The sequence below is a fragment of the Ornithorhynchus anatinus genome, chromosome 6 (genome assembly GCF_004115215.2).
Source record: "Ornithorhynchus anatinus isolate Pmale09 chromosome 6, mOrnAna1.pri.v4, whole genome shotgun sequence".
NCBI classification, from domain to species: Eukaryota; Metazoa; Chordata; class Mammalia; order Monotremata; family Ornithorhynchidae; genus Ornithorhynchus; species Ornithorhynchus anatinus.
In genome coordinates this window covers 22,028,434-22,040,659 of record NC_041733.1, presented here as the reverse complement: position 1 = coordinate 22,040,659, position 12,226 = coordinate 22,028,434, and the positions used below count along the sequence as shown (strand labels likewise).

General features: G+C 51.1%; 1 protein-coding gene across 1 annotated transcript; it reads right to left on the bottom strand.

The window, feature by feature from the left end:
• Positions 1-572: 572 nt before the first annotated feature.
• On the bottom strand, positions 573-11,113 carry LOC100082141 (EBP cholestenol delta-isomerase). Its single transcript, XM_029067201.1, has 6 exons — positions 11,050-11,113; positions 6,232-6,274; positions 4,557-4,927; positions 3,377-3,413; positions 2,851-2,981; positions 573-1,824 (listed from the first exon to the last, which is right to left on the bottom strand). Exons 3-6 carry the CDS (start codon positions 4,870-4,872, stop codon positions 1,604-1,606), a joined length of 705 nt encoding a protein of 234 aa, XP_028923034.1. The 5' UTR covers positions 4,873-4,927; positions 6,232-6,274; positions 11,050-11,113; the 3' UTR covers positions 573-1,603.
• Positions 11,114-12,226: the final 1,113 nt, after the last annotated feature.

The window sequence follows — 12,226 nt, the reverse complement described above, 5'->3', positions numbered from 1 at the left end:
GCCCACTGACGGGCTCACAGTCTAATTGGGGGAGACAGACGGACAAAAACATGACAATAGCAATAAATAGAATCAAGGGGATGTACACCTCATTAACAAAATAAATAGGGTAATAAAAATATATTCAAATGAGCACAGGGCTGAGGGGAGGGAGAGAGAGGGAGGAGCAGAGGGTGTGAGCCCCACGTGGGACAGGGACTGTGTCCAACATGATTAACTTGTATCTATCCCAGTGCTTAGAACAGTGCTCAGCACATAGTAAGCGCTTAACAATTACCATTATTATCATATATCGACCCCAGGGCTTGATACATACTAAGTGTTTAAATGCCATAAGACCTTGTTGTGAGCCTGCTTTCCTAAGGCTCTGAAGTCCAGGTTCCAGTAAGAAGCAGGTTATGCAGTGCCAGCTGGAACATTCCTCCCTACACTCCCACTGCCCAGGGACAAAGAAATGGGCTGAAAATTCAAGGCTGAGGAGTCTGGCCACCTCTTCCTCATGGATTATCTCACCTGGGACCGAGCCTGCCAGAATCACTACTGCCCAAGGATGACCAGAGTCCGGTGGAGGCTTCGTTTAATTGTTTTTATTTCCAATTTTAAAATGGCATAGATGCTGGAGACTATAAGAAGGCCATGGGTTGTAAAAAATAAATATACTTATACCACATCTGTATATTTATACCACACAGCTCAGAAATAGCGACCAGGGAGTAGATTACTGAGGAGCTGAATCTGATCAGTATTTTCTCCCCTCCCCACAACACACACACGCAGATACACACAGACACACACATAAACGCGTAGTGTCACCAGGACAGCATTCACTAGCTGAGGAGAGGGCACCCACAGGGCTGAAAAACAAAGGTCTCATTAATACTGCTGCCTACCCCTCCTCTCCCCTTGCAGGGCAGAGCTTCTAAATTAAAGGAATGTAGTGAGGCAGGGGGAATTGCTCCCATTTTCGGGTGTACAAGGCCACCATCCAATCACCCCCGTGGACACTTGGACGTGAGGTGGCTGAGGCTCCGTCACAAGTAGAGTTCGGGAAGAGTTGGGAAGGAGCGGTGCATCGGGGGGTAAGAGGCAATCCTCAGCCATAAAACAGAGGAGAGAAGGGATGTTGTGTAGAACTTGGCAATCAGTGGGAGGTTTCACATTTTTGGGGTGTGACCCCATCTGGTTGTTCCTTGCACAGAGAATCATCTGGAAAATGCTCAGTGAAATGCCGTTGACTGTACGCACATTGTGGGCAGGGAATGTGTCTTTTTATTTTTATAGTGTATTCTCCAAGTGCTTAGGTTCAGTGCCCTCTCACAGTAAGCGCTCAATAAATACGACTGACTGACCTAGACTAAGCACCCAAACAGCAACCTACACAGCACAATCCAAAAAGATGAAACGTGTGTGTGTGGGGGTGTGTATGTGAAAGAGAGACAGAGAAAGAAAAACATAATCTTGCTTCAGTTACCCATTAAAAATAGCCCCAGTTGAGCAATGGGACTTTTCAGAACTTGAAGTACCCGCTGATTCCCATTGCCAGTGTGAAGAATCCCCAGGAAGAACAAGAGCAAGCATCAGCCTCCACCCATCCACGCGGCCATTAATGTTGCTTGCCCTTGGGACGGGCAGGGGAGTCCAGGGCTCTTTGAGCCTGCGTGAGGTGGGTCCAGGAGTCAAGGAAGAGGACAGCGGGGATGACAATCCACACGGCATTCAGGAAGACGAAATAGAACCAGAAGTAGATCGGGTGGCCCATCTCACTATGCTGGAAACCTTCCCGGTACTCAGTGAAAAAGTAGAGCACGTCACCGTACATCTGACCTATTGGGGGTAATAATAATAATAATGTTGGTGTTTGTTAAGCACTTACTATGTACAGAGCACTGTTCTAAGCGCTGGGGTAGATACAGGGTAATCAGGTTGTCCCACGGGAGGCTCACAGTCTTAATCTCCATTTTACAGATGAGGTAACTGGGGCATACAGAAGTGACTTGCCCACAGTCACACAGCTGGCAAGAGGCAGAGCTGGGAATCAAACTCATGACCTCTGACTCCCAAGCCCGGGCTCTTTCCACTGAGCCACGCTGCTTCTCTACACAGAGGCACACTTTAGGGGAGACCTCCAGGCCTCCTCGACCTGGGTGGCACCCGGGAGTCCGAAACCAGGGCGGGCGCTGTTGGCGGGTGGGACCTCCTGCAGTCCGAGGCTGAACCCCCTTGGGTTTGGGTTGGCACCAGCCTCACCCAGAGCTCTCTTGGGGGAGCGAGCTCCCACCAGCAGCCATCCAAAAGGTCCAGGCGGACCCTAGTGGATGCCAAAGACTAAGAAGCAGATGAGTCCCCCCTAGAACCCCAAAGAAGTGCGGGATCACTACGGTGTGCCCGCTTTCTGACCCAGTTCTAGCCCAAATCAACTCTAAGTCCACAAAACGATGAGACAGTGGGGCATCCACCTGCCTTCAGAGACAGCTAGCTGAGAAGCAGCATGGCCTAGTGGAAAGAGCCTGGGCCTGAGAGTCAGAAGACCTGGATTCTAATCCTGGTTCTGCCACGGACCTGCTCTGAGACCCGGAACACGTCATTTAACCTCTCTCCAGTTCGCTCATCTGCAAAGTGGGATTCAATGTCCGATCTCCCTTCTACTTAGACTGCGAGCCCCGTATGGGACCTGATTATCTTGCATCTACCCCCAGCGCTTAGAATAGTGCTAGGCACATAGTAGGCGCTAAACAAATAGTCCAAGTATTAGGGTAGCAGAATTTCCCTGGGCCCCACCAGAACTCTTGTTGCCTCTAGCCCTACCCACATGCTCCATCTATCCTGCCCCAAATCCCCCCAGAGGCTCACCCAAGGAGATGACAAGCTGCAGCAGGTAACGCTGGGGGTGGCGGCGGAGGAAGGCCACCATGGCCCAGAGGCTGAGGGGTCCCCAGGTCAGCGCGGTCACCGTCTCCATGCACACCATGAAGTTGTCAGCTCTGTGCTCGGAAAGAGGCCCCCGATGAGGAACGGCCCAGGCCCCGTCCGGCCATCCCCGTCGCTTCCTCCGCGCTGCGACCTCGCTGCTCTCCTCAAACCTCCTCAGGCCATGGCAGCGAGAGAACCCTGACCCTCGGTCGCTGTTTCCTAGCCGCCCCACTCCCTCCCGAAATGGGATTTCTCGGGGGCTTCAGGGTCACAAAAGGCTCTGGCCACCACAGTGGAGAAAGCCTGTGAGAAGGTGCAGTGGACCCTCTGTATCCCCCAATCTAAGGGGACGGGGCCAACCCACCCCCACCCCCACCCTACATTCCCATGGCGAGTCCAGAAGAAGGCCAGGCGGGAAGCCCAAGATGGAGCTAGGAGCCTGGAATGTTGATGTCAGATCACTCACATGAGGTATCTGCTGTCGCCTTTGGAATATTCTTTCCCTGGAGGCAAAGGAAACAGGAAAAAGCCTTAACTTTGTGTTGTGAAAGAGGTGCTAACCGCCCCTACTCCACGACCAAGCACCCCAAAGGCCTGCTCCACTCCAAAATGGGGCCTAGAGGCTCCTGACAATAGCCCTAAAGGAGTGAAAAATTAAGGAAATCACAGAAATAAATCACGTTCTTCCACATGCCACAGCGTTAATGATTACTCTGCAACTGACACTTGTCCATCATGTCCATTCCCACCCCCCAGGGAAGTCAACGTCTTCATCTTCCAAAGGTCCCAGCAGGGGTTGGGCCTCTCACTCGCTCCTCTGATGCCAACCTACTCACTGTACCTCCATCTCGTCTATCTAGCCACCGACCTCTCTCTCACGTTCTGCCTATGGCCGGGAACGCCCTCCAACTGCGTACCCAACTGACCACCTCCTCCAAGAGGCCTTCCCCAACTAAGACCTCATTTCCTCTTCTCCCACTCCCTTCTGCATCACCCTTCCACGTGGATTTGCTCCCTTTACTCACCCCTCTCTCAGCCCACAGCACTTACGTATATATCCATAATTTATATCCATATTTTTAATGGTATTTTTTAAGCACTTCCCATGTGCCAGACACCTTAAGCGCTGGGGTAGATACGAGCCAATCAGAATGGACACAGTCCAGGTCCCTCATAGGGCTCGCAGTCTTAATCCTCATTTTACAGATGAGGTAACTGAGGCGTAGAGAAGTGAAGTGACTTGGCCAAGCTCACACAGCAGACAAGTGGCGGAGCCAGGAGTAGAACCCAGGTCCAAACCCATGCTATATCCACTAGGCCATATTGCTTCTTTAGACTATAGCTCACTGTGGGCAGGGAAACGTGTCTTCCAACTACTATACTGTACACTCCCCAGCGCTTAGTACACAGCTCTAGACAGTAAATTCATTGTGGACAGGGACTGTATCTGTTTACTGTTAAATTGTACTCTCCCAAGCACTTAGTATAAGGCTTTGCAAGGTTCCACATTTGAACCACGAACCCCCCAGATCTGGATGAACGACCCTAAGATCTTCAGCTACAGTTACCAGGCTGGCTCTCCAACAGATCTCCCCGTCACCTCCTCGGGAGGCGGTCAGGGCGGCCCAAGGAGAGAGGTGACTCACAGAGCTGAGATAAGAAGGAGCGGTCTCCAGGGATGTCCCGATAGTACAGAGAAAACCAGCCTTCGATCACCCCGTGGATGAAGCTGCAAAAGGCGAACCAGCCGATAACCAGGCGGCGCCAGAATCCGATGGGTGCCACGGCCACCCCCCGCCAGCCAGCCAGTAGCCAGGTTGCTCCCCACAAGGCCCCAGAGAAGAAAAAGAGGTAGGCGAGGATCTGCCACATGGCCTTGTCGTTGGGCTGGTAGTGTTCAAGCAGCAGGTCCCGAGGCCAATAGGGGTGAGGAACGGGTCGGGAGGTCACATCCGCGTCCATGGCCGGCTGAGGACGAGCTTCAACGGGGTGCGGGCGGTCGGCTCGGGCCAACGTCCTGGGTTAGAAACCGAAGAGGACAATGTGTCGATGGGTTTGGAGACCTGAAGGTTGTGGGGGTATTTTAGAGGTTTTTGGATGGTATCTGTTAAGCGTTCACTAGGTTTCAAGGCCTCTTCTGAGCGCTGAAGTAGATCCAAGCCGATCAGGTTGGACACGGTTCCTGTCCCACATGGGGCTCACAGTCGAAGTAGGAGGGAGAAGAGGTATTGAATCCCCACTTTGAAGATGAGGAAACTGAGGCACAGAGAGGTTCAGTGTCTTGCCCAAGGTCATACAGCAGGCAAGCGGAGGAGCCGGGATTAGAATCCAAGTCCTTTGGCTCCCTGGCACTCTGTGTCCGTGTCTTTGCCCCAAACATCAGCTCACTCATATAACCTCTACCTTTAGAGTTTGATCGCCACGATGGGCACTTGGTCTTTCTTGGTTATTATTCCTGGCTCCGCCACTTGTCTGCTGTGTGACCTTGGGCAATGTTGGTATTTGTTAAGCGCTTACTATGTGCCGAGCACTGTTCTAAGCGCTGGGGTAGACATAGGGGAATCAGGTTGTCCCACGTGGGGCTCACAGTCTTAATCCCCATTTTACAGATGAGGGAACTGAGGCACAGAGAAGTTAAGTGACTTGCCCACAGTCACACAGCCGACAAGTGGCAGAGCTGGGATTCGAACTCATGAGCCCTGACTCCAAAGCCCATGCTCTTTCCACTGAGCCACGCTGCTTCTCTAACTTCACTTCTCTGTGCTTCAGGTACCTCATCCGAAAATGGGGATTAAGACTGAGCCCCTTGCGGGAAAGGGACCGTGTCCAACCTGACAACTTCGTATCTAACCCGGCGCTCAGTACAGTGCCTGGCCCAAAGTAGGCACTTAAATACCATAACAACAACAACAACAAAAAATTCACCAGATCCTAACAGATTTTATCTACAGAGGGGCTCATCAGAACACCTGAGCCAAAAGTATTCTGCACTCTTCCCTTAATCACATAAAAAGGGGACAAGACAAGCCAGGGCCCAGCCCTACTTCAAGATTACACAGAAGAGAGTGTCAAGGAATGAAGACTTTTACCCCAGGGACCAGGGCCTGTCAGTGCCTTGGATGGAGAACAAAGTAATTGAGCTACGGGCAACCTTTGGGTGGGAAGAGTTGCCAGGCCATTTACCACGGCTACACGTAGCCTTCGAAGGCTTCCCCTTTCAGAGGGCTCGTGCCCCGCGTGCAGCCGATGAGACCTCCTCAGGACAGCAGGCCAGAACGGCAAATGGAAATTACATTGCTCTTCCGTGGATCAAATCCGTACCTGTCGTGAGAACTCACTGAGGTGTCCCTCGCCAATGCTGTCCCTGGGGAAAAGAAAAAAATTAAATCCACCTGAAAATTATTTCTTTTACATTTTAAAACTCCGGGATGGGTTAAAGAAAGTAGTGCGAAAGGGTCACTGGCCTAGGAGTAAGGTCTACCTGGGGCACTTTTGTGCCCACCTTACAACTTGAGCACTCACTGGCCTCCCGATCCACTTTCTTTCTTCCTCCTTTCGGTAAATTGATACTTATATTAAGCAATTGTGATATTTATTAAGCACTTACCATGTGCAAGCACTGTAATAAGAAGACACAAGATAATCAGGTCAGATACAGTTCCTGTCCCACACGAGGCACGCAGTCTTCAGGGAGGTATTGCCTCCTTTTACAGGTGAGGAAACTGAGGCAGAGAGAAGTTAAGTGACTCACTCAAAGTCACCCAGCAGGCAAGTGGCAGAGCCGGGATTAGAACCCAGGTCTCCCATGCCCAGGCCTGCGTTCCCTTAGGCCCTACTGCTGCTTCCTCGCTAGACTGCAAACTCCTTGAGGGTAGCCATTGTGTATACTAATAATAATTTTTATGGTACTTGTTAAGCCCTTACTATGTGCAAAGCACTGTTCTAAGTGCCAGGGTAGATACAACGTCATCAGGTTGCCCCCCATGGGGCTCACAGTCTTAATCCCTACTTTTACAGATGAGGTCACTGAGGCACAGAGAAATTAAGTGCCTCACCCAAAGTCACATAGCCGGGATTAGAACCCAAGACCTCCGACTCCCAAGCCCGGGCTCTTTCCACTAAGCCAGGCTGCTTCTCTTACTAACGCTTTGGTAATTAATTATGGTATTTGTTAAGCGCTTAGTATGTGCCGGAGCTTAGAACAGTGCTTGGTACATAGTAAGCACTTAACAAATACCATAATAATAATAAAGCACTGTTCTAAGCACTGAGGTAGATACAAGATAATCAGGTTGGACACGGTTCCTGCCCCACATGGGGCTCACACTCTCAATCCCCGTTTTGCAGGCGAGGTAACCGAGGTACAGAAAAGTGAAGTGACCTGGCCAAGGTCACACAGCACACAAGTGGCGGAGGCGGGATTAGAACCCACGACCTTCTGACTCCCAGGCCTGTGCTCTAGCCACTGGGCCACGCTGCTTCTTTGGTACTCTCCCAAGCCCTAAGTAAAGTGCTCCGCACACAGCTGGAACTCCAATACTATTGGCTATTTCTATCTGCTGCGTAATCTTGCCAAAGTCCTTTGATTTCCTCATTTTAAAGAGGGAGGAGAATCATTCTTCCCCTCTCCCTGCCTTATGGGTGGTCGTGAGGGTGCCAAACTCACTGTTCAATGCTTCTACGTCCAGTACACAGCCCACGGAGGAGGGAAGAGAAGGGAAGGGAAAGACAGAAGGATCCATCAATCAGTTATATTTATTGAGCGTTTACGTGGGCGGAGCACTGAACTACTAAGCGCTTGGCAGAGGAAAATATAACAGAGTCGGTAGACGTGTTCCCTGCCCACTATGAGCTTACAGTCTAGAGGACGTTCCTGTTAACACAGTCCAAAAAATTCAAATTTGATTTTTGTCACCAAATCCTATTAGTTCTGCCTTCTCAACGTTTCTACAATCCATCCCTTCCTCTTCACCCAAACCGTGCCCCGCTAGTCCATGCACTTACTTCCCACCTTGTTTACTGCATCGACCTCCTCGCCGATGACCTCCCTGCCTCCTGTCTCTCCCTTCTCCAGTCCATACCTCACTCTGCCGCACAGCCCATTTTTTCTGAAAAACGGCAGTCTCCCCATCCTGAAAAACCTCCAAAGGCTGCCCATCCGTCCTCGCATCAGGAGCAGTGTGGCTCAGCGGAAAGAGCCCGGGCTTGGGAGTCGGAGGTCATGGGTTCGAATCCCGGCTCTGTCAGCTGCGTGACTTTGGGCAAGTCACTTCACTTCTCGGTGCCTCAGTGACCCCCATCTGCCAAATGGGGATGAAGACTGTGAGCCCCACGTGGCACAACCTGATATCTACCCCAGCGCTTAGAACAGTGCTCAGCACATAGTAAGCGCTTAATGAATACCAGCATTATTATTATTAACCATCAGTTTTAAGGCACTCAATTAGCTCTCCTCATCCTACCTCACCTCGCTGATCTCATACCACAACCCAACCCACAGATTTCATCCCCTAACACCAACTTTCCCTCTCGGTCGCAATCTCGACTGCCTCACCACCGACACCGCGCCCGTGGTCTTCCCTCTGGCTTGGAATCCCCTCTCCCTTCGTAGCCAATAGACCGCATCTCTCCCTGAATTCCAGATCCTACTCAAACCACATCTCCTCCCTAACAAAGTCCTCATGTCCCTGTCTAAGCCCCCCCTTCTAAGTCCCCCTCTGCACTCAGGGCTCTTCCCCATGACAGTCACTTCTCCTCCTACCCCTCGGCACTTACGTCCTTATCCCTCTACGATTTATTTTAATGTCTGCCTCCCCCTCTAATCTGTAAGCTTAGGGATCGTCTATACTACTCTGTTATATTTTACTCTCTCGGGAGTTTCGTACAGTGCTCCCTGCACACAGTTGGTACTCAATAAATACCATTTATTGCTTGATGGATACTGAATTACTGCTCAGCTGAAATCTCTCTCTCTCTCTCATACACACAGAGTTGCCCATCCGTCCTCGCATCAACCAGAAATTCTTAACCATCAGCTTTAAGGCACTCGCTCAGCTCTCCTCTTCCTACCTCCTACAGTTAGTATTCAATAAATACCATTTATTAGAGAAGCAGCGAGGCTCAGTGGAAAGAACCGGGGCTCGGGAGTCAGAGATCAAGTGTTCGAATCCCGGCTCTGCCACTCGTCAGCTGTGTGACTGTGGGCAAGTCACTTAACTTCTCTATGCCTCAGTTACCTCGTCTGTAAAATGGGGATTAACTGTGAGCCTCACGTGGGACACCCTGATTACCCTGTATCTACGCCAGCGCTTAGAACAGTGCTCTGCACACAGTAAGCGCTTAACAAATACTAACATTATTATTATTATTGCTTGATAGATACTGAATTATTGCTCAATGAAATCTCTCTTCCTCACACACACCCACACACAGGAAAGGTCCCAATCCTGCTCCCTGGTGCCAAGCCCACCCCCATGCCCTTGGGCCAGGGAGGCTCCTGGGGCACACATAACTAATCATTCCCTGTCAAATCAATCCCACTCGTTTTCCAAAGGACAAAGCCACCCCCCCAGGCCACAGGGCCAAATTTCTGTAAAGCTGAAATTTGTGTGGCTGGTGGGAAATTAAAGTGACACTCTCCATGAGTCCGGATCCAAAATCCACTACTCACCTTCTCTGGGTCTCTCCTATCGTCAAGATTTCCCAGGGATCCCAAAGCCACAGTGTCTCTCTCTCTCTCTCTCCCCACTCCTCTCGAATAACAGCCACCAGGGCATTAATGATAATAATAATACTGATGCCATTTGTTAAGCGTGGCTCAGTGGAAAAGAGCACGGGCTTTGGAGGCAGAGGTCATGGGTTCGAACCCCGGCTCTGCCACTTGTCAGCTGTGTGACTTTGGGCAAGTCACTTCACTTCTCGGTGCCTCAGTTACCTCATCTGTAAAATGGGGATTAAGACTGTGAGCCCCACGTGGGACAACCTGATTCCCCTGTGTCTACCCCAGCGCTTAGTACAGTGCTCGGCACATAGTAAGCGCTTAACAAATACCAAAATTATTATTATTATTAAGCACTGACTATGTGCAAAGCACTGTTCTAAGCGCTGGGGAGGGAATACAAGGTGATCAGGTTGTCCCACGTGGGGTTCCCAGTCTTCATCCCCATTTTCCAGATGAGGTCACTGAGGCCCCCGAGAAGTCAAGGCACTTGCCCAAAGTCACCCAGCTTTGAATGAATGAATGAATGAATGAATGAAAGTGGCAGAGCCGGGATCAGAACCCACCACCTCAGACTCCCAAGCCCGGGCCTCTTTCCACCACTTCTCTACGTAGGACAACCTGATGACCTTGTATTTCCCCAGCGCTTAGAACAGTGCTCGGCACATAGTAAGCGCTTAACAAATGCCATCGTCATTATTATCGTTACTACTTTATACTGTACTAAACGCTTTGGGGGAGCACACTACAGAGAACAACAGTGAGAAGCAGCGTGACTCAGTGGAAAGAGCCCGGACTTGGGAGTCAGAGGTCATGGGTTCGAATCCCGGCTCTGCCACTTTCATTCATTCATTCAATAGTATTTATTGAGCGCTTACTATGTGCAGAGCACTGTACTAAGCGCTTGGAATGAACAAGTCGGCAACAGATAGAGACAGTCCCTGCCGTTTGACATCTCATCTGTAAAATGGGGATTCAAACTGTGAGCCCCACGTGGGACAACCTGATGACCCTGTCTCTCCCCCAGCGCTTAGAACAGTGCTCTGCACTTAGTAAGCGCTTAACAAATACCAACATTATTATCACAACAGAGAACAGAGCAGCAGCGGGGCTCAGTGGCAAGAGCCCGGGCTTGGGAGTCAGAGGTCATGGGTTCGAATCCAGGCTCAGCCGCTTGTCAGCTGGGTGACTTCGAGCCAGTCACTTCCCTGGGCCTCAGTGACCTCATCTGGAAAATGGGGGTGAAGACGGGGAGCCCCACGGGGGACCACCTGATCACCTTGTATCCTTCCCAGCGCTTAGGACAGTGCTTGGCACATAGTAAGCGCTTAACAAATACCATCATGATGATTATTATCATTATTATTATTATTAACAGCGTCCGGGGAAAGGAAGGGGAAAAAACCAGAATCTGCTCTCACCTCCACCAGGCGCCCGCCGACGACGGTGGAAAGCGGCTCAGCCCCGGCCAGGCCGCCCCGCCACGTCCGTCATCCTCCCTCCAGCCAATAGGAGCCCGAGAAGCGGCCCCCGCCCTCCTCTTTCCAGCCAATAGGAGCCCTAGGGGCGGCCATGACCACGCCCCTTTCCCCGCCTCCAATGGGGGCCCGCCCGCCGAGCCGGACTAAGCCCCGCCCACCGCCGTCGCCAGATACTTGATCCCTCGGTGGCTATTGGACCGTCCGGACGAAGCCCCGCCCTCCCGGTTAGGAACTGCAACCCGATTGGCTGATCTCGTATGGGCCCAGGAAAGCGAGGCTTCTCATTGGCTGCCTCCCGACGGCCTTCATCTTGGCAGCCAATTCGTTCGTCCATTCAATCGTAGGATTGAGTGCATCCTAAGTGCAGAGCACCCCGTCCCTCTGCTCCTCCCCCTCCCTTCAGCACTGTGCTCATTTGTATATATTTTTATTACCCTATTTATTTTGTTAATGAGGTGTCCATCCCCTTGATCATGGGTTCGAATCCCAGCTCTGCCACTTGTCAGCTGTGTGACCGTGGGCAAGTCACTTCACTTCTCTGTGCCTCAGTTCCCTCATCTGTAAAAGGGGGATTAACTGTGAGCCTCAAGTGGGACAACCTGATTACCCTGTATCTACCCCAGCGCTTAGAACAGTGGTCTGCACGTAGTAAGCGCTTAACAAATACCAACATCATTATTATTATTATTTATGGTGATTATGTTGTCTTGGTTTTGTCCCTCTGTCTCCCCCAGTTAGACCGTGAGCCCGTCATTTGGCAGGGATGGTCTCTACCTGTGGCCGAATTGTCCATTCCAAGCGCTTAGTCCAGTGCTCTGCGCGTAGTAAGCGCTCAATAAATACTAGTGAATGAATGAATGAGTGAATGGAATGGACAATTCGGCCACAGATAGAGACCATCCCTGCCCAGTAACGGGCTCACAGTCCAAACAGGGAAGACAGCAGAGCAAAACAGAACAAAACAAGACAACATCACCAAGATAAATAGAATCAAGGAGATGTACACCTCATTAACAATAAGCAGCGTGGCTCAGTGGAAAGACCCTGGGCTTGGGAGTCGGAGGTCATGGGTTCGAATCCCGGCTCTGCCACTTGTCAACTGTGTGACTGGGGGCCA

Coding starts and splice junctions, on each gene's coding strand:
- LOC100082141 (XM_029067201.1), bottom strand. CDS start 4,872: ATGGACGCGGATGTGACCTCCCGACCCGTTCCTCACCCCTATTGGCCT. Junction 2,982..3,376: donor GGCGACAGCAGATACCTCAT/GTGAGTGATCTG, acceptor TTCCGAGCACAG/AGCTGACAACTTCATGGTGT. Junction 1,825..2,850: donor GCAGCTTGTCATCTCCTTGG/GTGAGCCTCTGG, acceptor TACCCCCAATAG/GTCAGATGTACGGTGACGTG.